At 36.9% G+C, this 27,963-nt stretch overlaps 1 protein-coding gene across 14 annotated transcripts in view; it reads left to right on the top strand.

Moving 5' to 3' along the window:
• Positions 1-27,963, top strand: part of LCORL (ligand dependent nuclear receptor corepressor like) — a 186,734-nt gene that overhangs the window by 149,797 nt on the left and 8,974 nt on the right. For 7 of the 14 annotated variants that reach the window (XM_055246387.2, XM_055246391.2, XM_063619423.1 and 4 more), the window contains one exon: positions 1,297-6,119. The exons of 6 other annotated variants lie outside the window; for them this stretch is intronic. In XM_055246387.2, the coding sequence (XP_055102362.1) occupies positions 1,297-6,119 (4,823 nt within the window). Of the gene's footprint in view, positions 1-1,296; positions 6,120-12,744; positions 12,772-27,963 lie in introns of all 14 variants that reach the window. One more of the 14 variants, XM_055246396.2, reaches the window with a different exon arrangement.

Raw genomic sequence — 27,963 nt, 5'->3', positions numbered from 1 at the left:
GGCAGTGGACTTTAAAAGTTTTATTGTAATTTCACATCTCTTCTCACTTTGATAGCTTCTTTATGTCAGATCACTAGTTTTAGTGAAACATTGGATGAATCTAGTAAAGTTATCTTTTTTTCCAGAAAAGTTTTGATCACATGTTTAAAATTTGCTTCCTTATTTTTGCTACTCAAATAACAATTTTTATAAAATATAGGTGAAATATTACTTACCTCTGAAACAGGCTATATCAGTTTTAGGCAGCAAAATAAAAATATTCCACTTCCTGTTTTAAAGTAAAAATCTTATAATTTTTAATATAGATGAGCATAATAATTCTATATTTAAACAAAAATACATTCTTCAATAGTAGTTCATAATCAGCATTATTCCAGCCTTAAAATTTCTAGAAATCAGGAACTATTAAAAACAACAAATGTAATAAACTGTAAGTGAAAGGCAATTTTCATGTACAGAGTTTGGTGATATGTTTAATTAAAATAGATACTTTTCTGAAACAGAACTCTTTAAATATATTTTATTCTTCCTGCTGCTCGTATTGGATTAAAAAAAAAATTTGTAGACTTCTATATTGGTTGATAAGCAAGCCCGGTTCTTAGTTAAAGTTAGATGTATATTAGTTTCTGTAGTGGGCCATTTTCCAGCATTTGAAACTTAATAATTAGGTAAGTAATGCCTTTAGCTTTTATGAAATTACTTTAGTATTTAACATCAATTAAAAATAGATTTTATTTTTAAATAGCTAACGCCTGCACCTTAATCTTAGGAAAGACATTCTCTTATTTACATAAAATCTAAATCCCTTAATTTTCCTTGTGATTATGGAAAGCTTTTATTATTTTCACTGCCTTGGAAAAAATATCTATTTTAAATAAAGATTGTACTCCTACATTTTATTTTCCTTATTTGCACTAATGTAGACTGATATATGAATCAGAATAATTTATAAAATGGCTACTTTATAAAAATTTAACTCCTTCTGAAGCACTTTCCATTAAATATTCTTAATACATTAAAAACGGACATTAATATATAAATGTAATCAAATGTATAATCAGCTTTTATATTGCAAAAATAGGGCTTTGCTTTGACTTATACTTTGTCATAGGAAATTAATTATCAGTGCTTCATTATATTTTTGCTAAACAATAATCACAATGCCATTATTGCAGCTCTCTAGGAGTCAGGAGTCCAGCAATACCAAAATATCTTTTTTCAAACACTGTTAAAATTATAACTCCTTATAGTGGTATTTTTGCTGCAATTCATTTTTTGTTTGATTTTTATTTTTAGTTCAACTGTTGATGCAAAATCAGAGGAAGCTACTAAAATGGAAAAAAGAAAATCAGCATTAAACAAAGTTTTGGAATCTTTGTGCATACATCACCAGCAACAAGTTTTGGCTATGTTGAAATTTCTAGTCCAAGAGCAGAATGCTGCTTCTCTTTGCTGTTGTAATACATCATGTGTTGTGTCTTCAGAATCTCAAAAGCCCTTAATCGAAGATGATTTATATGGTCTGTTCTGTAGTTGTGAATATAGGCTGGCAGAAAGAGGTTGTTTACAAAACGAAAAACAAAGCCCTGGTTTAGAACCTCTGCCAGTCTGTATTAAAGATTTACATTGTTTATCTTGCCAAACTGTAACTGTTGAACACGTTAAGCCAGTAGTGAATAGAGGAATTGCAGACAGTTATAATTCTCACAGGTGCTGTTCTGGACTGTTACCAAACGTTCACTCTACAAAATCAGCCTTTCGTAGTCCTCTTTTGTCAAAGGAAGTATGTGATCTTTCAGTCACTCTTAAAGATGCCTGTAGATCTCGAAGTCCCTCACCCCCACCATTATCACCTGTAGAAACTGAAGGATTTGAAAAATTGAAAGACGTCATCTCAGAGATTTCAGCCTTAGAAGATAACAAACTTGAAGCAAACATTAACCAGCCTCCATCTCTCACACCAGCAGAAATAAGCAGCAATAAGAGTGATCATGAAGATAAAATACTTAAAACTAAAAAATCCAGTAACTCTTATTCTTTACTCTCAAGTGACAGCAATAATTCTACTACAAATCATGAAAAAGGTGAAACTGCTGTAATTTTTCAAGATTTAATGGATCGCATTAATGAAAAACTAAAATCAATAGAAACCACGGATATGACAAGCCTTGTAAAATTATCTAGCAGTGATTATAATACATATAATGATTTAAAATTGGGAGATTTCATAACATCTCTCTTGCATAATGCAAAAGCCAGTGATTATAGTTTTATGGAATTATTGAGTCAACATGATAAAAAGGTAGAAAATAAAATTATTCAGACAAGATTTCGAAAGCGTCAAGAAACTTTATTTGCAATGCGCAACTCCTCTGATTCACCCATGTTTAGAAGGCAGTCTTTACAGATAAAAAGAGAACTTGCTAGTCTTGATGAAAATTTTACAAGAAAAAAATACACCGAGAAAAGTTCAAGGAAATTGACACAGAACAATGAGATATCTTCATCAGACAAAGGAGAATTCTATCATGACCAAGGGCCTTCTTTACAAAATTCTAAAAGACTTCAAGATAAAAATCATGCTGAAACATCATTTTCACCAAATTATGCATTACAGTCACTGCAACTACCTCTTCATAGTTTGGAAACTAACTTGTCTTTTAATGCATTTTCAGAAAGCTTTAAAACAAATTCCCCTGAGAAAATGGGCATAAGAAAGCCACAGGAGAAATCTGCAGATGGAAAACAATTTTTGCAAAATCATAAGAAAAATCCAAAGTTAGGTAATACTCAAACTCTTTTGAGAAATGATGCTTCTGGACTTTTGAGCAGAACTAAACGAAATATTGTGCCTCCAGGGTGGTATTCTATATATGTAACAAATAATTATGTTTTTAAAAAATCCCCTAAAGCCAAAAAAGTATCTGAATCCACAACAAAAAACAATCCAGTGAAAAATATTCACATTGAAAGCTCACACAATATAGACCTAAACAAAATTGCAATGAATTCTAATTTACAAGTTGTTGTGAAGCGTTTGGAAGATACAATAAATATAGCCAAAAAATCCTGGAATAATCAGCCATTATCAGAAGGATATAAAGTATCCAAGAAATTGATAGAAATTGATGGTAAAGACCAACATGCTGACAGAAATATGACTCTTACTCTAAATAGAATGACATGCAAAGAACAGAGCTTATCAAAATCTGTGGTAGCATCCGGCAATATTATCAAAAGTCATTGCATGCCTACAGTGGATTTGAATAACAAAAGACTTGAAAATCTGAAAAAGTCATCTATTTTAGATATGGGTCGCTTGATTTCCAGTGTTGAAAATGTACCAGCAAAATATGAAGGTATTGAAAGTTCATCTGTTTCCAACTATTCTAGTCCTATCAAACTCATGTTTTTATCTGAGGTTAAAAGTAGTGAAGGAGTCAAATATACTTTAACTTCAGTTGGCACTTCCCATTCAAATGTCATTCTCCCTTCTGAAAAACCTACAACCCATCATGTAACTGAAGAAAAAACAGAAACAAATGAGGATATCTCAAATGTGAACTCTGAAAATTATCACTCCAATCATTATGATACTGATACTTTTCAAAGAGAACTAAACAAATTCAATCATGCAAAAGAAACTGCAGGATCCTCTACAATGTTTATAGGTGATATAAATAGTGATAAGCCACAAGAAGAACCTAAGGACAATTCAAGCAGTGCTACTGATCCATCTTTTAAAAGAAAACCAGGTAGACCAAAAAAAATAGGTCCCCAAGTTGTGAAACAGATTAAGCGACCAATTGGAAGACCACCAAAGCCTAAAATTGATCAGACAAACATCACTGTTTGCCAGAATGAGCCCTTTAGTGCTGGAAGGAAAAGCCCAGAATCTCTCATATCAGAAGTAAAAGAAGGTATTTATAAAAAGAGTATTACAGTAACTGTTATTTACGGAAGGTCAAGAAGAACTAAAAGGCATGTTTCTGAAGGAAGGGTAAACATAAGCAACCTTATGTCTTTAAACAATAATACTGGTGATTTTCCAACCGAATATAATAGTCCCAGAAATAGTGAACACAAAATTGACTTGGATGAAAGAATAAGTGCTGTAGCAAGCTTGACTACTGAAAGTGAGATCTTGGGGTCTGGCTTTGAATATGTGAGACCCATCAAGAACAAATCTGTGATACCTCAGCCTTCCAAGAACATTATTCGACCAAATCAGAAGCCTTTGGCAATAAGTAGGAAACCTGGTAGACCGGCAAAAGTGAAAATCTCTGGCATATCTGTGACTATTAATAGAACTTCACCTCAGGAAAGAGAAGTAAGTATTAGCAGCTGCTTGCCTCCTTTAGAACAGGATAATATGTCAGGAAAAAAACTGCCTGAAGAAAAGTATGACCCACAGTGCACTAAAATGGATAAAATAAGGCATACTGAAGCTGATATATTTAAAAATGGATCAAAACGTATGATTGCTACTGTACCTTTGAGACATTCTATTAGGGATAGAAAACCATCTCTGCATTTCTTACATTCATTAGCATCTTCTAGCTCACTTTTTTATAGAAATGCTCTGCTCCATAAATCATGTAAATTGCATTTGCAGAAAAATAAAAGTCAGAAGGAAAAACATAGGCACTCAAAGATGAAAATAGCTTACAAAGATACCCCAAGAAACAGACTTTCACGGAATGCAAAAAAGTGTTTGGAAGATAATAAATTAGTACCTATTTCTGAAGTATCCTTGGATCCTATAATTTCATCAAACCCTTTGCTCAGGTGGTGGGCTACTTCTGCTTCAAATGATTCCTTATTAGAGGAATTAAACAATAGATTTGAGCAAATAACAAATGCTTGGGTGCAAGTAAGTGGAGATGAAGCTGAAAATTGTATTCATAAAAAAAGAGAACACATTGAAAATGATCATTTCAAAGTAGCAAGCCCTTTGGAAACTTGTCTTTTAAAACTTGAAGTTTCACCTGTAAAAATGCTTTTTCAGAAAAAGTATGATTTGAATGAACTCTGTACTTGGTTTATGCAAACAACAGAAACACAGTCTCTTTCACTGGTTAGAAAAGCAAATGCCCGAAACCCTTTGGAAGTAATAAATACCAGGGGAATCAAATTAGGGACCAAATATTCTGACTTTAATGCCAGCCCCTTCAGAAAGCACTTTAAAAAATTTGCACTCTCTTCTCCTTCAAAATCAGCAGAGAAATTGCATATACTGCATAAAGTGGCTAACTCTCCACTCTTAAATGTGAAAAGTAATTTAGCAATAGGTAGATTAAAAAGGACTGAGTTTAAAAGGTTGCATCATGAAAGGTGGAAAAGAGAGGGAAAGCTGCACAACCATGGAACAGTTGACTGGAACTCTAAAAGGAGAAACTTAAGATTTTTCTGCCAGAACCAATTTTTAAATAAGACTGAGGGAGAAACAAATGCTGACATCCCACTCCAAGGAAAAAGCATAGTAGATAATCAGTGTGTTTTGCCACCTGAGATCAGGGGTGACTTGCAGCAGAGGGTAGTAATGCCTGACTTCAAAATACATGCTAGTTTCGAGAATAAATTTCAGTCAGAAGCAAAAGAGAATGGAACAAATTGCAGCCAAAAAGACTTTCAAAAGGGACCAAGACTAGAAAATGTATGTCCTAATAGTTGGAGGTCAAAAACCTTAAAAGACTGTAGAATATTTTTGAGGAAGCTCAACTGTCTTGAACACAGAAATACTTTTAAGCTAAATACAATCATTTACTCTCCTGAATCTACTGACAGTGGAAATACTCATCAGACTCATGTGGAAGAATCAAAGCGCTTTACTTTAAGATCTCATTCTGCTAGGCAAAATTCTTTTAAAAAGCCGTCTAAAGAAATAGAAAATGCTAAAGCAAATAATCCTTCAGCTGATGAATTTGCTGACCATCTTGGCAATAGTAAATTAAGCAAATGTGTTAACTTTGACAAGAATCCTGATAGTTTTGAAGTTCTTAGCAATTTGAACAAAAGAAAAAGACCACCATGGAAGACCACAGAAATGTCAACAAAAAGACATAAACGACAGTCTTGCAACAGTGGACAAATGGCAAACTATTTTTCCAAATCCCTAGGTAAGTTCTTCTCTACTTAATTTTAAAGTTTCATTGTAGGTGCCTTGAGTAAAATATAACAGGTAGAAAAGGAACAGCAGATTCAGTTTTAATTAGCTTCCAAAATATTTGGACAACCTAATTTCTTGGCACCTAGTATGAAACTCATGAAATTAGGTGCTGCTAAATGTACCAGTGCGCTTCCCCACCTCTTAATATGTCCAGGATTTCACACAAATAAAAATATATATAGTAGAGACATAGAAATCATCTTTAAAATATATAATTTTAATAATGTAGATGTTATCTCCTTTTGCATTTGGTAGATCTAATAAAATTAGTAAGCAGTTTGACAGATAAATATAACCAAGTAACTAAAAAGTAAGTACCACATTATAAACTAGTAAATATTTACTCAATTGAGAAATCAACCACAACTATGAGACCATGTTTTAAAAAAAGTAAAGACTATCTATTAAATTGATAGATTGTAACATATCCTAGGATAATCCTAATCTCACATCACCCACCAAGTTGTTATGTCATTTGGAGCTCACTTTAAGACTGATGATTTGAAGAGTGGTAGAGCAACAATATTTTTTTAAATAAATCAGCAAACTTGTTGAGTAGTTTTTTGATATCAGACATTGAGCTCATTTCCACAGATACAAAGATGAGCATTCTTTTTCACAGGTAATCCATAACCTAGCAAAAGAGAAAGAATCATATACAAGTTATCGTTAAGGTAATGCCAAATTCAAAATGCAAACCAGAATTACCTTAGCAAACAATTACATCCTTTACTCAGTTATACTGACCGGATGTTGCTGCCTCGGAGACTCAGGGACCCTACAAGCTTGTCCAACCCACGGCCCGTGGGCCACATGCAGCCCAGGACTGCTTTGAGTGTGACCCAACACAAATTTGTAAACTTTCTTAAAACGCTATGAGATTTGTTTGTGTGTTTTTGTTGTTGTTTTTGTTTTTGTCTCTGTAGCTCACCAGCTATTGTTAGTGTTAGTGTATTTTATGTGTGGCCCAAGATAATTCTTCCAGTGTGGCCGAGAGAAGCCGAAATATTGGACACCCCTGCTAAAACCTAGTAAAAAATAATATAGGAACACTATAGTTGCCAGTGTAGCCATTTCCAGCTCTTCTTATTGATAAGTACTGGACAACGAGGGATATTGAGTATGGAAGTACTTACTGATTACTTGCTTAACATGAAAGAAATTTTACATTTGGAAATTTAAAGATATTTTATTATATAGTTGCATCATTATATATTTTTAGGGGTGTTTTGGGGGGGTTGGGGAAGTATTGGCTTTATTTTTATTACTCTTTTTAAAACTTGTTTAAAAGCTAAAATAGATAGTATCAGGTCTTATATTAAAATAGTAAAAGCAGTAAATTCTTGATTTTTAATAAGTTAATGATTTTATGGCCCCCAAGATTCAGTTATTCAACTATATAACTTTAAAACCTATTTCAGAAAGTAATGATTAAAATTTCAAATATCTAACATGCAATGATTAAAATTTTAAAGGTTGGCCAAAGTAGACTCCATTATAAACCATGAATCAAAACTTTAAAAAGTGACCTCTGTTTCTTGTTCTTGGGATAACTAAAAATATCAAATGCCATGTCAGGAAAAAGGCAAAAAAACCTGATAGTGTTTTTTTTTTATTATAATTCATCTGAAAATATACACACATAGTTCTTAAAGACTGTCATGAATGGAGAATAAAATGTAAAGCTTCATTTTAATTCTTTATATCATCCTCATATCATGCTGTTACAGTTAACCAGAAGTAAATGCATTAATTCATTTTACAACAGAACCGTATTTTGTCCTTTTAGCTTCTTAATCGTTGTATCTTCCTAAGAAATAAATAATCAAGCTTAAAATAAGTGTGATTATTTACCCCCACTAAATATGAAATCATCCTAGAAAAATTAAGATGGAAGATGCCTAATGACTACTTTTTCAAATTAATTTCAAAATCCTTTTGGGCAGTTTTAAAATTTTTAGTATCATTTGAAGAGCTGTTTTTGATCTTTCTCATTTTTAAAATTACTAGTACTATTTCCTGTTCTGCTTAAAGTTTTATCTATCTTTCACTGATAACTTTCCTTCTTTATTTTTTAACATTCTTTTTTTTAGTCAATCAACAAGGACATTATTTTTATAAAGTTGTATTTATAGAAATATTTGTTAACATTTATCTGATTTTTAAAGTATTATTTTTTCTCATTATTCTTGGTATCTCATACTTCTTTTTGCCTTTTTGGAAATGATGCTAAAACTCATTATTAGTTTTATATGTGTTTTTCTTCTTCGTAGAATAAATTACTGACTGGAGATTTAAGAAACTTAATAACCAGACTTTTCTAGAAAAATTTCTAAGGCAGTGTATATGAGATTTTGAAATATTTCTATTGATGAAAAGTTTTGCTTCTATCACAAATGTTTTGTACATTTTGAGATGAACTGTCCAGATATGATTTATGAGTTTTTAAATTTATACTTCACCACATTTGTACTGCTGTATATATCAACTGTGCACATGGAAAGGAGGCAGAAAAATGCAATCCCATTCTAGTCTTATTTCAACAAGTATTTAATGAATGCCTACAATATGCTGTCAGGCACTGTGGAAGGTTCAAATAGTTCCTTTCCATCTAAGGGAGAAAACAAGACCTACATCATTTATTCAGTAAATAGAATGTATTTCATTTTTTAACTGGGATATTATATGCCTTAAGGGGATAGAATGGTTAAAGTCATGGTTGTTGCTCTTATGGTTGTTCCTCTTATATGTTCCTCCATGTCATGAAGGATAGAAAAATGGATAGGCAATTCCAGTGGAAGGATGATGACTGCTGTGATCAGAGAGAGCGCGATGGATTGTAAGAGCACATTAAAGAGAAATTGAACTCAGATTTAGGGAATTAGGCAAGGTTTCCTACATTGTTGCATCTAAGCTGAGGCTTGAAGGAGGCCGATGTAGTAGAAGTTGGAAGAGGAGTGTTTCAGGCAGTTGCAAACGATGTGGAAAATTTGGATGACAAAAGAGAGCAAGCAGCCTGGGCAACATAGCGGGACCCCATCTCTGCAAAACAAACAAACAAAATTAGCCAAGTGTGATAGCCCACCCCTTTCTTGAACCTGGGAGGTCGAGGCTTCAGTGACCCATGATTGTGCCACTGTGCTCCAACCTAGGTGTCTCAAAAAATTTTTTTTAAAAAAGAGCAAGCATATGTGGAATATTGAGTAATTTATCAGAACTGAGGCATAAAATAGGAATCATGGATCAGGAGGGAGTGGGAAAACGGTAAAACAATGAAGCTACTAAGGGAAGCATAGCCCATATTGTGAGGTCAGCATCAAATAATGAAACAAAAAATGTTTTAAGCCCTAATAGTAGCAGTAAATGAAAAGAATAGATTTGAGATCTATAAAGTAAAATCAATGTCTTAAAGATTAGAAGAAAAAAGGGAGAACATCCAGGTTTTTGCCTTGAACATCTGGGTAGAGGATAGTAAGATGTACTGAGATAGAATGCTCTTTAGATGTGAGAAATTTGAGGTGTTTAGTGGGATATCCAAGAAAGGATGTTAGGAAGCAGTTATGGATATGCTTCCTAAACATACGGATCTGTTTCCAAGAAAAAGGCCTGAGCTGAGATAAGGATTTGTGAATCAACAAATAAGTGAAACCATGAGAGTGGAAGAGATTACAATGAGATTACTCCTTGTAAGACTGAAAGAGCCTAGGGAGTCAGAGCCCCAAAGATTTAGGAAAAAGGAAAGATGTATACAAAAGGAGACAGATGAGAGTAGTTGAGAGGTAAGAGGAAAGCCTGGAGAATGTGGTGAATGGAAATGTAAGAAGGGAGAAGGCAATGTAAACTGTTGATAAGAAGTCAGCTAAGATGAGCCCTATTCCATTGAATATAGCAACAAGAGTTTGTCTTAGTTGTTGGGAAAGAGTAGCTTTGGTGGACTAACAGAGCCACAAGTCATATTCAAGGCCAGACGAGTTAAATGAAGGAAGAGAAAGAAAATTAGCACAGAAAACTATAGTTGACCATGAATGGAGAGAATATACAAAGGTTACCTAGATTAAGCTAGGGTTGAAGACAGGTTTAAAAGATATATATTTACACGCTAATGGAAAAAAGCCAATAGGGAATAAACGAAGATACAGAAATGAGATGGCAACCAATGGAAATGGAGTGAAGCCCCTGTGTAGATTACTGGGTATAGGATCTAGGACATGGTTAGAGAGATTGGTCTTAGCCAAAAGGGTCACTTTTCTCTTAAAAAAAAAAAAAAAAAAAAGAGTAGTGGGAACGATATGTGGGAAGGCAAATCGGTAATTTGTGGGCAGAATCCTGAGATATTAGAGTCCATTTTCTATAAATCAAGAGGTAATCAAGAGTAGTATGTGGGATTGGGTAATTGGGGAATATGGACAAGGTTTGAAATAGCTGTCTCAAGAAATATAGGATAGAACAACTGGTTTTATCTCAGCTGCCAGAATGTAAGCCTGGAGAAAGGTGGGCCCTTAGATTTAATAATAGTCAAGTTCACCACATGGGGATGACAGGACAAAGAGATCCAGCCAAGAGTATATCTGTTCTATGAATAGTGACAAGCTATATGATCAAAGAGTTCTAGAGAATCTTTTCTAATAGTAGCACAAATACAGATCCAGGGGGTGGAGGATGGGAAATGTGATGTGCGAAAGGTCAGTTGCAGGAGATGATTTTTGAGATGATAATGGCCTAAAAATGGAGTGTGACTGTTGGAAATAATATAGACCTTTTTAATATCAGTATCTTTTGAGTTCCCAAAGCAAGTGTATATCTTTTACTAATTGATAAACATCTCGATATAAATAAGCTGACTCTGGACACCTCTGAGTAAACTTTTTTTTTTTTTTTTTTTTTTTTTTTTTGAGGCAGAGTCTCGCTGTGTCACCCAGGTTGGAGTGCAGTGGCGCGATCTCGGCTCACTGCAAGCTCCGCCTCCCGGGTTCACGCCATTCTCCTGCCTCAGCCTCTCCGAGTAGCTGGGACTACAGGCGCCCGCCACCACGCCCGGCTAATTTTTTTTTGTATTTTTAGTAGAGACGAGGTTTCACCGTGGTCTCGATCTCCTGACCTTGTGATCCGCCCGCCTCGGCCTCCCAAAGTGCTGGGGTAAACTTTTAAGAATCAAATAACCTAGTGTGGTCTTGAAGCTCCTGTAATAATAGTAGTCATCCTAAAACATTGAATTTTCCCATAAGAATTTTGAATTCAGTTGACACTTTGAATCGAATTCTGAAATTCGATTTCAGACTGAAAAAAAAAAAGTTTATCAGCTTCTTCTATTTTGCCATCTGTCATCAAAAATAACTGAATTTACATTTTTCCCATTCAGAATTCTGGTTTTCACACAGATTTATAACTGATGGCTGATTTTTAACTAAGTAATATACTCCTTCAACTACCAGGAACCAAGACTAACCGTACATACTCCTCTGATCTTGCTTATGAGCATTTTAACACATATTTTGAACACTGAACACAAGATAAAAGTAAATGATTAAGGAAAACTATTAAGATTTGATTCTGTTAAAGTATTCTAATGAAATTAGGAATTTTTTTACACCCAACCCCCCTGAGGAATTTTTAATAAAGATACATTCTGTTTATATTTGAGTTTTTCCCCTGTAATTTTCTTAGGAATTGAGTAAGAGAAGAGTTTAGGTTTTAAAGAGTCTCTAACTTTTGCCATAATATTTTGTGAAAATGTAAAACAGCTAAACAATCTTTGTCTTGATGTTTTTTCTTAGAATTTTTCTTGAATATTTTATATTCCATTGCTTTCTCAACTATTACTGAGTTTTTAGGATATTCTGTTTTACTAATTGCCCCATATCTTTCTCAGAAAATCATTCAGTTTATTTAACACACATTGGATACTCTTTCTTTTGATGTATCAGGCGTTGTGTTATATGTTCAAGTCACAAAGGAACTCAAGGAATTTATCTAGAAGATATTTCAAGTTTTTACTTTGGCAACATAATTAGTAAAAGAAACATAATTTGGCTGATTCCACATACTGGTGGTTGTAGAGAACAGAATTATTTTCAGACATAGATTTAATTCTCTAAATTGGGAAGTCTGGCCCATGGCCTATTTTGTAAATAAACTTTTATTGGAACACTGCCATGTTCATTCACTCCTATATTGTCTATTGCTATTTTTCTGCTGCAGAAGCTGAATAGTTGCAACAGACACCATAAAGCCTACAGAGTCTAAAGTATTTACTACCTGGCCCTTTGCAGAAAAAGTTTGCCGACTCTGTTGATATCACTACAATTTTGATATGGTGTGGCTTGAAAAAAATAAAAAAGTTGTTGGCTTTTAAAAAATATATTAAGGTCATCCTATCTTGTTCGTCCCCAACACCCCATCCACTTCTTCCTCAACACTCCCTCCCTCAACACAATACAATGTATTTGACATGTTAGCTGTTTTGTTTTGTGTGATCTTTACGGGTCAATATCTGTCTTTATCCAGCAGAGTGGTGCTGGGGGAGCCATGAGCACCAGTTGTATTCTGTTTTGTAAATCTTTATTCTCTCCCTGCAGCCTCCCGATCTGCTTTCTCTATCTGAGGTAAGTTCAAGGGTCACCCTTTTCTTCTTTAACCAGCTGCTACCACCTGCTAGAAGGAGATTGGTTTCAATGCTTCACACCATGATAAATTCCTGCCTCGAGGTCTAAATGTTCTCTTTCTCCTTTTTTCTTCCTTCTCTATTTCTTAAGAATTCAAAATTCTTAGTTCAGCTCTCCTAACTACCATTTTTTCTTCTCATTTTTCCTGGGCAGTAACAGTTTTCTTGTCATGGAGCTGAGCATTCTGTGATTATCATAACGTTAAGCCTAGTGAATTCACCTATAGTTTAATTACAAACAAAAAAGTCAAGGGTAGGTGTCTGAATGATTTCATCTTGCCACTTTTTTTTTTCTTGTTTGTGTTTGTTTTATTTAAACCGGACCTTGGCTTCTTTTTCCTTCTCCCAGTTCCAGGCAACCTGGAAAATGCATTTATTTGCTACTTTTTTTCTGTGTTATGCAAACATAGAAAGCTAGATTTTAAAAGCCTGTACCTATACACTCTTTTTATGTATTCAAAAGTGTTTGTCTTCTGCATGCTAGGCAGTAAGACACAAGCGAAATAGTGGGGGCAAAACCAGATATGGTTCCTACCCTCACGGTTCAAGTTTATTTGGAGAGGCAGACATTGAGTAAATACACAAATCTGCTACATTCTCAGTATGTGGTGCTATGGGAATTTAATTTGGGGAGGTTTTACCAAGTGAAGGAAGAGTTCCTTGAGCAAATGGCCATTAAGCTAAGCTGTGAAGGGTGAGGAGGAATTAACTAGGCCAAGTAGTAGAGAACCAGTAGGGTAGGAAGAAGGATTTGGATGTGGAAAAAATGCTGAGGTGTGGGATTCTTGGCAGGTTAGAGGTGTAAGTCATGGCCGGTGTGTTTAGTCAAGAAAGAAGGAGATGATGTCAGATGCAGGGAGGATTGAGAAGGAAGCAAAGGAACAGACTATACAGGTTCTTATGAGCCATGCCAAGAAGTTTGTCTACTTTCAGTGGCTCCCCATTGCACTCAGAGCAGAGATTTAAATTGGAAGTGGATGGGGAAGATATGACATAATCAGATTTTGCTTTCTAGAAGATCTCCCTGGTTGCATTGTGAAGAAGAAGGGTGTAGGGCAAGACACCTAACCACACTTAGACCATTGTGATTCACAAACTTTAATGTACATCAGAATCACCAGCAAGTCGTGTTAAAATGATTGTTCAGATCCACCCACAGAGTTTGATTGAGTATGGGGTGGGGCCCAAGTGATACTTATGCTTCTGGACCAGGAAGTACACTTTGAGAACCATTGGTAATAGAGTGTAAGTGTTATAGTGGTAGAAGGAAGATTATTTACTAATATGAACATAATGTTTCAAGTTTCCCTTTAAACACTTCTTCAGCTATATCACAAATTTTGCTCTGCTGTGTTTTCATTTTAATTAAATTCAAAATATTTTCTAATTTCTCTTGTGATTTTTTCTTTAGCCCATGGATTGTTTAGAGACATGTTGGCAGGGCGCAGTACTCACGCCTGTAATTCCAACACTTTGGGAGGCTGAGGCGGGAGGATTACTTGAGCCCAGGAATTCAAGACCAGCCTGGGCAACATGGCAAGACCCTGCCTAGAGATGTGTTGTTTAGTTTCCAGATATTTAGGGATTTTTCAGATATATTTCTGGTACTGATTTCTAATTTAATTCTGATATACTGTTTGTGATTTCAGTCTTTTTGAATTTTTTGCGATGTATTATATGGCCGAGAATCTGTGCAAATCTAAGTAAATGTTCTGTGTGTTCTTGAAAATAATGTATATTCTACTGCTTTTGAGTGAAATGTTCTATAAATGTCTGTTAAGCAAGATGGTTGCTAGTGCTGTTCAGGATTTTTCCATCTTGGTGAATTTCAGTCTACTTGTTCTATCTATTTTTGAGAGGGGGATATCAAAATCTGTGACTATGTGGATTTTCCTTTTTATCCTTTCAGATCTGTTAGGTTTTGCTTCGTGTATTTTGAAGCTCTGTAAATAGTTGCATATGCATTTAGAATTGTTAGGTACTTTTTATTAATTGGCTTTTTTATCATTATGAAATTAACCTCCTCGTTAATCCTGAAAATGTTCCTTACTCTGAAATCTAATTTATCTGATAACTACTAGAGTTGTTCCAGCTTGCTTTTCACTGCTGTTATCATAGTGTATCTTTTCACAATACTTTTATTTTTAACCTATTTGTGTCTTTATGTTTAAAGATGATCTCTTTTATTAAACAACATAGAATTGAGGCTTGCCTTTGTACCCAATGTGACAATCTCTGCCTTTTCAGTAGATCACTTACATTTAATGTCACCATTAATATGGTTGGGTTTAAATCAGCCATCTTCCTATTTTCTGTTTGTCCCACCTACTATTTGTTCCACCCTTTTTTCTCTTTTCCAGCCTTCTTTTGGATCAATACAATGTGTTTCACTATTTTTTTAATCTCCTGATTTGCTGTTTAAAAAGTGGTTGCTGGCCAGGTGAGGTGGCTCATGCCTGTAATCCCACCACTGTGGAAGGTCACTTGAGCCCTGGAGTTCAAGACCAGCCTGGGCAACATGGTGAAACTCTGTCTCTACAAAAATCAGCCAGGTGTAGTGGCACGTGCCTGTGGCCCCAGCTACTGGGGAGGCTGGGGCAGGAGGATCACTTGAGTCTGGGAGGTGGAGGTTGCAGTGAGCCAAGATCATTCCATGGTACCCCAGGCTGGGCAACAGAATGAGACACTGTTTAAAAAAAAAAAAAAAAAAAAGTGGTTTCTGTAGGGTTTAGAGTATACATCATTAACTTACCAGAGTTCTACCTTCAAATAATAATATAGTACTTCATGGGTAGCCAAGAATTTTTTTTTATCTTTATTTTCGGTTCAGGGGTACATATGCAGTTTGTTACATAGGTAAATTGCATGGCACGGGGATTTGTTGTGTAGATTATTTCATCACCCAGGTAATAAGCATACTACCCAATAGGTAGTTTTTCAATCCTCTCTCTCCTCCCACTCTCTGCCCCCAAGCAGGCCCGGCTTTCTGTTGTTCTCTTCTTTGGTCGATGTGTACTCAGTATTTAACTTCCACTTACAAGTGAGAATGCTTATAAATGTTTTGTTTTCCATTCCTGCATTAGTTTGCTTAGGATTACGGGCTTCAGCTCCATCCATGTTGCTGCAAAGGACATGATCGCATTGCTTTTTATGGCTGCATAGTATTCCGTTGTCTATATGTACCACATTTTCTTTATCTATTCTACCATTGATGGGATTTAGGTTGATTCCATGTCTTTGCTATTATGAATAATGCTGTGATAAATGTACATGTGCATGTGTCTTTTGTGGTAGAATGATTTATATTTCTTTGAGTATATACTCAGTAATGGGTCAAATGGTAGTTCTATTTTTAGCTCTTTGAGAAATCACCACATTGGTTTCCAAAATGGCTGAACTAATTTACATTCCCACCAGCAGTGTATAAGCATTTCCTTTTCTCCACAACCTTGCCAGCATCTGTTATTTTTTTGACTTTTTAATAATAGCCATTCTGACTGATAAGAAATGGTATCTCATTGTGGTTTTGATTTGCATTTCTCTAATGATTAGTGATATTGAGCATTTTTTCATACGCTGCGTGAATGTCTTCTTTTGAAAAGTGTCTGTTCATGTCCTTTGCTCACATTTTTTTTTTTTTTTTTGAGACAGAGTCTCACTCTGTTGCCCAGGCTGGAGTGCAGTGGCACGATCTCAGCTCACTGCAGCCTCCACCTCCCATGTTCAAGTGATCCTCCTGCCTCCGTCTCCCAAGTAGCTGGGATTACAGGCACCCACAACCACGCTCGGCTAATTATTGTATCTTTAGTAGAGATGGGTTTTCGCCATGTTGACCAGGCTGGTCTCGAACTCCTGACCTCAGGTGATCCACCCACCTCAGCCTCCCAAAATGCTGGGATTACAGGTGTGAGCCACCATGCCTGGCCCCTTTGCCCACTTTTTAATGGGGTTGGTTTTTGCTTGTTAATTGTTATAAGTTCGTCTTATAAACTCTGGATATTAGACCTTTGCCAGATGCATGGTTGACAAATATTCTCCCATTCTGTCAGTTGTCTGTTTACTCTATTGATAATTTATTTTAATTATGTCCTATGTGTCAATTTTTGGTTTTGTTGCAATTGCTTTTGGCATCCTCATCATGACATCTTTGCCAGGGCCTGTGTCCAGAATGGTATTTCGTTGGTTATCCTCCAGGGTTTTTATAGTTTGAGGTTTTACATTGAAGTCTTTAATCCATCTTGAGTTGATTTTTGTATATGGTGTAAGGAAGGGGTGCAGTTTCAATCTTCTGTATATGGCTAGCCAGTTATCCCAGCACCATATACTGAATAGGGAGTTCTTTTTCCATTGCTTGTTTTTGTCAGCTTTCTCAAGGATCAGATGGTTGTAGATGTGCAGCTTTATTTCTCAGCCTTCTTTTCTGTTCCATTGGCCTATGTGTCTGCTTTTGTGCCAGTACCATGCTATTTTGGTTACTGTAGCTGACATGGTTTGGCTTTGTCCCCACTCAAATTTCATCTTGAATTTCCACGTGTTGTAGGAGGGACGTGGTGGGAGGTAATTGAATCATGGGGGCAGGTCTTTCACATGCTCTTCTTGTGATAGTGAGTAAGTCTCACAAAATCTGATGGTTATTATAAGGGGAAGTTTTCCTGCACAAGCTCTCTTCTCTTGTCTGCCACCACGTGAGATGTGCCTTTCACCTTTCGCCATGATTGTCAGGCTTCCCCAGCCATGTGAAACTGTGGGTTCTCCATTAAGCTTCTTTCCTTTGTAAATTGCCCAGTCTCAGGTATGTCTTTACCAGCAGCATGAAAATGGAATAATACAGTAAATTGGTACCAAGAGTGGGGTGCTGCTGTAAAGATACCCAAAAATCTGGAAGCAACCTTGGAACTGGGTAACAGGCAGAGGTTGGAACAGTTTGGAGTGCTCAGAAGAAGACAGAAAAATGTGGGAAAGTCTGGAACTTCCTAGAGACTTGTTGAATGGCTTTGACCAAAAGTCTGATAGCAATAGGGACAATAAGGTAGAGGCTGAGGTGGTCTCAGATGGAGATGAGGAACTTGTTGGGAGCAAAGGTGACTCTTGTTATGTTTTAGCAAAGAGACTGGCGACATTTTGCCCCTGCCCTAGAGATTTATGGAACTTTGGAGAGAGATGATTTAGGGTATATGGTGGAAGAAATTTCTAAGCAGCAAAGCATTCAAGAGGAAACTTGGGTGCTGTTAAAGGCATTCAGTTTTATAAAGGAAGCGGAGCATAAAAGTTTGGAAAATTTGCAGCCCGACAATTTGATAGAAAAGAAAGACCCATTTTCTGAGGAGAAATTCAAGCTGGCTACAGAAATTTGCATAACCGATGAGGAGCCACACATTAATCTCCAAGCCAATGGGGAAAATGTCTCCAAGGCATGGCAGAGGTCTTCACAGCAGGCCCTCCCATGACAGGCCCAGAGGCCTAGGAGAAAGTGATTTCGTGAGCCAGGCCCACCGTCCCCATGCTGTCTGCAGTCTAGGGACTTGGTGCCCTGTGTCCCCGCCACTCCAGCTGTGACTAAAAGGGGCTGAGGTACAGCTCAGGCTGTTGCTTCAGAGGGTGGAAGCCCCAGTGCCTTGGTGGCTTCCACATGGTGTTGAGCCTGCGGGTGCACAGAAGTCAAGAATTGAGGATTGGGAACCTCTGCCTAGATTTCAGAAGATGTGTGGAAATGCCTGGGTGCCCAGGCAAAAGATTGCTGCAGGGGCAGGGCCCTCATGGAGAACCTCTGCTAGGGCAGTGCAGAAAGGAAATGTGGAGTCAGAGCCCCCACACAGAGTCCCTACTGGGGCACTGCCTAGTGGAGCTGTGAGAAGAGGGCCATCGTCCTCCAGACCTCAGAATGGTAGGTCTGCCAAAAGCTTGCACCACACACCTGGAAAAGCCTCAGACACTCAAAGCCATCCCATGAAAGCAGCCAGCGTGGGGGGGGGGCGGCTATACCCTGCAAAGCTACGGGGGCGGAGCTGCCCAAGACCATGATAACCCACCTCTTAACATCAGCGTGACCTGGACGTGAGACATGGTGTCAAAGGAGATCATTTTAGAGCTTTAAGATTGGATTGCCCTGCTGGATTTTGGAATTGCATGGGGCCTGTAGCCCCTGTGTTTTGGCCAATGTCTCCAGTTTGGAATGGCTGTGTTTACTCAATGCCTCTACCCTCATTGTATCTAGGAAGTAACTAACTTGCTTTTGATTTTACAGGCTTACAGGCGGAAGGGACTTGCCTTGTCTCAGATGAGACTTTGGACTGTGGACTTTTGAATTAATGCTGAAATGAGTTAAGACTGTGGGGAATGTTGGGAAGGCGTGATTGGTTTTGAAATGTGAGGATATAAGATTTGGGAGGGACCAGGAGCAGAATGATATGGTTTAGCTGTGTCCCCATTCAAATCTTATCTTGAATTCCCATGTGTTGTGGGAAGGACCTGGTGGGAGGTAATTGAATCATGGGGGCAGGTCTTTCACATGTTCTTCTTGTGACAGTAAGTCTCACAAAATCTGATGGTTATTATAAGGGGAAGTTTTCCGACACAAGCTCTCTTGTCTGCCACCATGTGAGACCTGCCTTTCACCTTTCGCAATGATTATGAGGCTTCCCCAGCCATGTGAAACCTGTAGGTTCTCCATTAAGCCTCTTTCCTTTGTAAATTGCCCAGTCTCGGGTATGTCTCTATCAACAGTGTGAAAATGGACTAATACAGTAGCCTCTTAGTATAGTTCGAAGTCAGGTAATGTGATGCCTCCAGCTTTGTTCTTTGTATTTAGGATTGCCTTGGCTATTCACGTTCTTTGTTGGTTCCATATGAATGTCATTGGCAGTCTGATAGGAATAGCATTGAATCTCTAAAATTCTTTTGGCAATATGGCCCAATATTGATTTTTCTTATCCTAATATTGATTTTTCTTACCCATAATCATGGAACGTTTTCCCATTTGTTTGTGTCATCTCTGATTTCTTTGAACAGTGTTTTGTAATTCTCCTTGTAGAGATCTTTCACCTCTCCGGTTAGCCATACCTAAGAATGAAGAATAAATTCCTACAAATTTTATTCTTTTGTGGCTATTGTGAATGGGATTGCTTTCTTGATTTGATTCTCAGCTTGGACGGTTGTTGGTGTATAGAAATGCTACTGATTTTTGTACATTTATTTTGTATCCTGAAACTTTACTGAAGTTGTTACAACCATACATTTGCATTTCTTCTCCAAGTCTTTGTGCTTTTACTTCTGTAAATGTTATAAACCTCACAGTACGTTGTTCCTATTTTTTCTTTACACAGTTATCATTCAGAGATTTTTAAAATAGGAAAATAAGTATTTTCCCCATGAATTTATCATTTCTAGTGCTCTTCATTCTTGTGTACAGATCCAGATTTCTATCCGATATCTTTCCTTCTACCTGAATGAACTCCTTTAGCATTTCTTGTAGTGCAGGTCTGCTGTTGATTGACTCTGCCTTTGTATGTCTATGAAAGTCTGTATATCACATTTTTTAAAATATATTTTTCTTGAATATGGATATCAGATTTGACCATATTTTTCTCTTAGTACTGATGCTCCTCAACTTATGATGGGGCTACTTCCTGATAAACCCTTGTAAGTTGAAAATACTGTAAGTCAAAAGTTCATTTAATACACTTAACCTATCTAACATTGTAGCCTAGCCTCACCTACCCTAAGTGTCCTCAGAACATTTACATTAGCCTACAGCTAGGCAAAACCATTAAACACAAAGCCTATTTTACAATAAAATGTTGACTATCTCATGTAACTTACAGAATACTGACACTGAAAAACAGAATGGTTGTATGGGTACTCAAAGCATGGTTTCTGCTAAATGCCTGTCACTTTTGCACCACTATGAAGTTGAAAAATTCTAAGTTAAATCATCCTAAGCCAGAGACTGTACTTTACAGATATTGTTCTACTTGCTTCTTGCTTGTATTGTTTCAGAAGATGGGTATGGCATTCTTATATTTGCTCCTCTGTATGTTCTCCTAAGCCAGAGACTGTACTTTACAGATATTGTTCTACTTGCTTCTTGCTTGTATTGTTTCAGAAGATGGGTATGGCATTCTTATATTTGCTCCTCTGTATGTTCTTTTTTCCACGAGATGCTTTTAAGATTTTCTCTTTAACACTGGTTATCAACAGTTTGATTATGAAAGGGCTTGGCATGGTTGCCTTTATGTTTTCTCTGCTTGGAGTTTGTTGAACTCCTTGAATATGTCAGTTTATATTTTTAATCACATTTAGACATTTTTTAGCCGTTATTATTATAAGTTTTTTTTGAGACGGAGTTTCGCTCTTGTTGCCTAGGCTGGAGGGCAATGGCACGATCTTGGCTCACTGCAACCTCCGCCTCCCTGGTTCAAGCAATTCTCCTGCCTCAGCCTCCCAAGTAGCTGGGATTACAGGCATGTGCCACCATGCCTGGCTAATTTTGTATTTTTTTTTTTTTTTTCTAGTAAAGACAGGGTTTCTCCACGTCAGGCTGGTCTTGAACTCCTGACCTCAGGTGATCTGCCTGCCTCGGCCTCCCAAAGTGCTGGGATTACAGGCGTAAGCCACTGCTCCTGGCCAATTTCTTTAAATATATTTCTGTCCCTCTCCACTCTCCTCTCCTTCTGGAATATAAATCACATGCATTTATCCCACAGGTCACTGATACTCGATTCACTTTAGTTTTTTTTTTTTCTCTCCTTATTTTAATTCTGCATATTACTATTCCTGTGTTTTTAAGTTCACTAATCATTTCTTTGGCATTGTTTAATCTGCTATTAATACCATCTAGGATATTTTTTATTTCATAAATGATATGTCAACTCTGGAAGTTCAAATTCAGTATTCTTTATATCTACCATATTTGTCCACGTCGTGCCCGTGCTTTCTTCAACCTCATGAACTTATGAAGTGTATTTAAAATATCTCCATTAACATCCTCATGTACCAATTTCACAATCTGTGTTATTTATCTGTTTCTTTAATGATTTTTCCCCTCATTATGGATTATATTTTTTTTTGCATGCATGCATGCATGGTAATTTTCAGTGGGATGCCAGACATTGTGAATTTTATATTATTGTGAGCTGGAATTTTTGCAATGTTAAATGTTCTTGGGCTCTGTTCTGGGACACTGTTAACTTACTGAGAAATATTTTGATTCTTTCATGTCTTAAGCATTGTTGGGCAGAGCCAGAACACCCTTTAATCTCAGAGAGTAGTTTACAACCAGGGATGATTTTGCCTCATAGAGGATATTTGGTCATACAGAGACATTTGTACTGTTATATTTAGAAGGTGCTATTGGCATCTAGTGGATAAAGTCTAGGGATGCTACTAAAAATTCTACAATGTCTAGCACAGCCCCCCACAACAAAGAATTATCTGGTCCCAAATGTTAGTGAAGCTGATGTTAAGAAGCCCTGCTGTAGGGCTAAGTTGACCTCACTATAAAGGCAGTCCAATACCCACCTGAGGACTTTACCAAATGCTCCATGTGTCAGAAGGTCAATTATATCCAGTTGTATATAGCCTCCAGAAAATTATTACCTGGTCCTTTTCATTGATTCTTTTCACAGACTTGGGAAATACTTATCCACTGATGAGTGTTTATTTATCTTTAACCCAAGAAAAATCCTCTGCAGATCTGTTTTCTTCTCTCTCCTTTCTCCCCCCACCCCCATGTCTCTCCTATACTCTAACCCACAGATTCTGGTCACCTGGGACTTCGTGAACTCCAGTCACTGTCTCTCCAACTCAGGAATATTTCCAAGCTCTGTTGGGGTTCTCTCCCTATCATGCAGCCTGAAAACTCTCCAGGCAGTAAGCCACGTATCTGGTCCCTGCTACCCTGTTACTTCATCATGGCCAGAAGCAGAAATCATATTTTTTCTTTCAGCAAATATCTGTCCAGTTTCTATGTGCCAAGTACTGCAGATAAAATGCTGAACAAGACCAACAAGGATCTCTATTCTCACCAGTCTGTATTTTAGTAAGAGAGAAAAACAATCATAGAAAACAAAGCAGTGATAAATTGTGTTAACGAAATTGGATGATAGAAAGGAGTTTCTAGGGGGAGCTACTTTAGGTTGAGTTGTCAGGGAAATCCTTTCTGAATAAGTAATGCATAAGCTGTGAATGGAGTTGAGACATCTAGGGTATCACTGATGACTGAAACTGTGAATAGGGATGAGGACCCCCCAAAGAGGCTGTGTAGAATAAAGGAGAAAAGAAAGACTAGGACTCATCCTTGAGAAATTCCAACTTTTTTTTTTTTTTTTTTGAGACGGAGTCTCGCTCTGTCACCCACACTGGAGTGCAGTGGCGCGATCTCGGCTCACTGCAAGCTCCGCCCTCTGGGTTCACGCCATTCTCCTGCCTCAGCCTCCTGAGTAGATGGGATTACAGGCGCCTGCCACCACGCCCGGCTAATTTTTTGTATTTTTAGTAGAGACGGGGTTTCACCGTGTTAGCCAGGATGGTCTCGATCTCCTGACCTCGTAATCCGCCCGCCTCGGCCTCCCAAAGTGCTGGGATTACAGGCGTGAGCCACTGCGCCCGGCCTGAGAAATTCCAACTTTTATTATCCACGTAAAGTAGGATGACTTGGGATGGAAGAGGCAAAAGGAAAGTGTTTTGTCTTAAATGCCAAAAGAAATTAGTTTCATGAAAGAGGGTACTTTAGTCTCCTTGGGCTACCACAACAAAATAACATAGATTGCATGGCTTAAACCACAGAAAATTATTTTCTCAAAGTTTCGGAGGCTGGAAAGTCAAAGATCAAGGTCCAGCAGGTTTGGTTTGCAAGCTGATAGATAGCTTGCAGATAGCCCCCTTCTTGCTGTGTCCTCACGTGGCAGAGAGGACCCTCTGGTATCCCTTCCTCCTCTTACAGGAACACCAGCGTCATCAGATTAGAGCTTCGCTCTTATGACCTTAATTACCTCCTAAAGGTCCTATCCCCAAATACAGTCACCTTCAGGGTTAGAGCTTCGACATATGAATTTAAGAGAAACACAAGTCCATAGCAGAAGAATGGTCAACAATATTGAATGCTGCCAAGGGGGCAAAAACTAAAATTCACTGGAATTATCAATGTGAGTGTCATTCATGGCTTTAGTAAGTGCTATTTTAATGGAGTAAAAGCACTGGAAGCCATACTGGAATCACTTAAGGAATGGGGAGCTAAGGAAATCGTGATAGCAAGTATAGGATAACTACTTAAAGTAATCTAGTTATAAAACTGTTATCTTGAGGAAAATGAAACATTGAGTAGTCTTGTTTATTTTTTAAAGAATGAGAGAACTTGTACTTTTTTAAGCATCATGGTGAGGATCCAATTGAGAAGAGGTGGTTTATTTATTGCCACAATAGTGCTATATTACAAACTACCCCAAAATTTATTAGCTTAAATAAATAAGCATTTTTTATTTCATTCATGAGTCTGTGGTTGGCAGATAGGCTAGGATGTTCTGATCTTTGCTGGGCTCCCTCATATGTCCTGGTGTTAGCTGACTGTCAGGTGGGACACCTATCTCTGCTCCATGTGTCCCTCACACTAACTCAGCAGGTTTGCCCAAGCAATTTTTCTCAAGCTTCAGCTTCCATCATATTTGCTAAGATCCTGTTGGCCAGAGCAAATCACGTGGGTAAGGCAGAATGGGAAGACACTGCAAAATTACAGGGCAAAGAAAGTAAATTTAAGGATGAGTAAAGAGTTGGGACTATTAATGCCATCAATTTGATATTGATAGTATATCAGAAAAGGATTATGATCATTGATAAGTTCTTGAGAAGGCAGATAGATGCAAACAGGGTTTCAGAACTTTATAAACCATGTCAGTTTCTGCAGTCTTCTACAGTTGGTAGGCAGTGTTTTAGATCAACAACTTGTTGTTTTTAATTTCACGTTACTAAAGTTTCCTATTTTTATTCTTTTTATAAATGTAGCTGAATCATATATACTTATTGGGTATTTGAATACCTTATTATAGAAATTCAGGGAGTCTTTTTTTGTTCCTACATGGCCAAGGGTCATTTCTAAATTGCGTAACAGTGCAAACAGTGTTCATTAATTTCTGAAGACTGTTGGTTCTCTGCCCTTAATCTGACTATAATTTCCTTCATTTCCATTCAATTAAAAATTCAGGTGGCTCTCCCATTTCTCAGGAGAAAACTATTTTTTTTATTCTAAATGTTTTCTTCTGAATTCTTGACTGCCATAGTTTGCTCTAATGGTCATAACACTAGTTATTAAGCACACACTATGCACCAGAGTGCCAATCTTTGTGTCACCTTTATATTCAAAACAAAGTTAATATAAATAATTTTCCTAAAATTGGCTGTATCAAATTGCAAATCTAGGATTATAACCCAAGACTGTTGGTCTTCAGAGTCTGGTTCTTAACCATCATGTTCTTCTACTCCAAATACTCACAGTAATCACAAGCAAGTAGAGAAAAAGTCTATAAAATCTTCTACTTAATCTACCAAAGCCTTTAAATTCATCAGTATCCTACTAAAGGAAAATTTTGAGAAAAACTAAGTTTTTTTTTTTAAAAAAAAGCAATTGCCATCTAAACTTAGTGTTTACCAACCAAAAGAAAGGATTTATTCAAATTTTAGACCTCATGGTCACCCTTACAAACTGTTTACCTGGCTAGATATTTTGATCTCCCTTAAGCCCAGGGACTCAAAATTAAACAATTGTATTATCTGTCTACACAAATTTAATCATTATATCTGTTTATGAGAATTACAGGAATAACCTAATATGGCACAGTGCAGAAACAAATCATACACATATTTGCCATATTTTATGCTCAGTGAAAACACGGGTATCTTTGATTGTCCTATGTTTTGTTAATAGTACTAACATTAACTCACATTTATTGTGTCCTTATTATGTGTCCCGTCAAAATGCCAGGCATTTTATGTGCATTCTATTCTCTATGCCAAGTGCTTTACATAAATTCATTTAACAATCCCATTACCCATAAAAGGTAGTGACTTTCATTATCTTCATTGAAGCTTAGAAAGATTAAGAAATGTGCATTTAGCTGGCCAGTGATTGGACTCAGGATCAGAACTCGAGCTCTACAAATCTGCGTTCTGCCACAGCTTACCAACATCTTTATCCCTAAAGACCGTTATCAAATGTTTCTTCCCCTTGTCTCCCTGCTCTGCTGGGATTAATCTTTCCCATCTCTGTAATCCCTTAGTCCTTAGTTACTCCTTTATATTTATTGCATGCTGCTGTTTTATTCTGGTAATTTATGAATACTTTCTCACTCTGCCTCACCAAGCTGCAAAACCCTTAAAGATAAGATACCATCACTTTTTTAAATACTCCTAATATGTTAAGTAAGTACTGCTTGAGGGTTAGAAGAAAGGATAAGTGACCTTCATGAAGGTTCTCTCATCTAGGTTCGTGCACTTAACAAACCTATCGTGATATTTGGATAGATTTGTGGAGACATCAATCTATAGGACAGAGCTGAGCCATAATAGCTAGTCAGTAAATTTTTACTCTAGTAACATTTAGAAGACACCATTCCAGAAGAAAGTAAGCCGTCATCCAGAATTTGGAGTTGAATAGATGAGTTCAGATTTGATGGTGTCAAGTACATTAACTATTCCAAGTCCAAATCCTGTACCAGAGCCCAGTTTATCTGTGATACAGCTGACTTCTCCCTTTGAAAAGATGAACTTGTGTTCCCTGAAACTCTTGACCTAAAGAATACTCTGTTAGTTCTCAAAAACGTGTCAGTCTATGCCCTAACATTATTCTCCTCTTTCAGGAATTGAAGGATATGAGTAGCTGCTACTTACTTAGTTAACGCCATGAGGAAACTTCATGCATTAAATATTTAACTCTCCTGGATAGGGTTACAACTATAGCCTTAGGCATATCTTTCTGTTTGAAACCTATAAACCATACACTTGTCCACTAATCTCACATGTTAAGCATTCTGAAGAATAGAAAAATGGGTATTAACATGGAGAATCATGACAGAATTAGAACCATCCAAGAGTTAGTATACAGTACGAGGTAATAGATCATAGACCCTGGAGACTTCCATTTACTAGTTATGTGGCTTGGGTAAGTCATTTTACTTCTGTAAGCTTCAGTGAATGTTAGGACTGAATGTGGTATTGTTTAAAACAAAAACAAAAAACCACGCTTTTAGCACACTGCCTGGTACGTAGCTACTGTTCTGTAAGAGATATTTTCAGACCTGTCTTGGTTGCACCAAAATTTGTTTCCTGCAAGAGTCGGCTAGGTAACATTCAAGTTTATTGTCCCTATGACAGAAATGAACATTGCATACCTCCACTAATGCAAGTTTAAATTATGAGAGCTAGATACAATTTTACTTTTGTGAAGATTAGACTTATCAATAATCATTAATTTAAATCACAATTCTTTGGATTTCTATGACTCCCAAAAGATTTCCATCTTTCACACTTTGCAAATGCACATACTCTATAAATTTCCATTCAGATGGTGGAGATGGACTCTATCTTTGGGTCCATAGGATTACTGAAGTATCGAAAATAGGCTTAGATGCCTACGTAACCATTTCAGATTCCTCTTGCCCTTGTTCAACCCTCACCTCCATTAGTTTCCTAGTTTGATAGGGAAGAGGCCTTACTTACGATAAACACTTCTCCTCCCACTTCGTTCTCTTTTCACCAAAACATGTGGCAAAACTAAGCCTTTGTATTTGTATAGAGCTCCTTATGGTTTTTAAAGCATGCTAATTGGCTCTCATTAAATTGTCACAACTCTATAAGATAAGCAGTGAAAGTGCCTTTTTTTTTTCTTATGAAGAAAATGAGGCAGGAGGTTAAGGTTACTTGTCTCAGGGTCATTATTATTGTGATTATTGTCAGAAATTGAGCCCAGGTCTTTACATTTTTTTCCCCAACTCTACTCTCAAGAGTACCACTGTATACATACTATTGCTGAGCTTTCATTAGAATCCAGGATATAGATATATAAAGTCACTTTCTCAGATGACTTAACTGCTGCTGCTTTCAGCTTTCTAATCATTTTATGAAAGAGAAGCCATGACATGAGTGATAA

Source organism: Symphalangus syndactylus, chromosome 16 (genome assembly GCF_028878055.3).
Source record: "Symphalangus syndactylus isolate Jambi chromosome 16, NHGRI_mSymSyn1-v2.1_pri, whole genome shotgun sequence".
In the NCBI taxonomy this organism is placed as follows: domain Eukaryota; kingdom Metazoa; phylum Chordata; class Mammalia; order Primates; family Hylobatidae; genus Symphalangus; species Symphalangus syndactylus.
The sequence above is the reverse complement of the archived record's forward strand: the minus strand, read 5'-3'. Positions and strand labels throughout refer to the sequence as shown.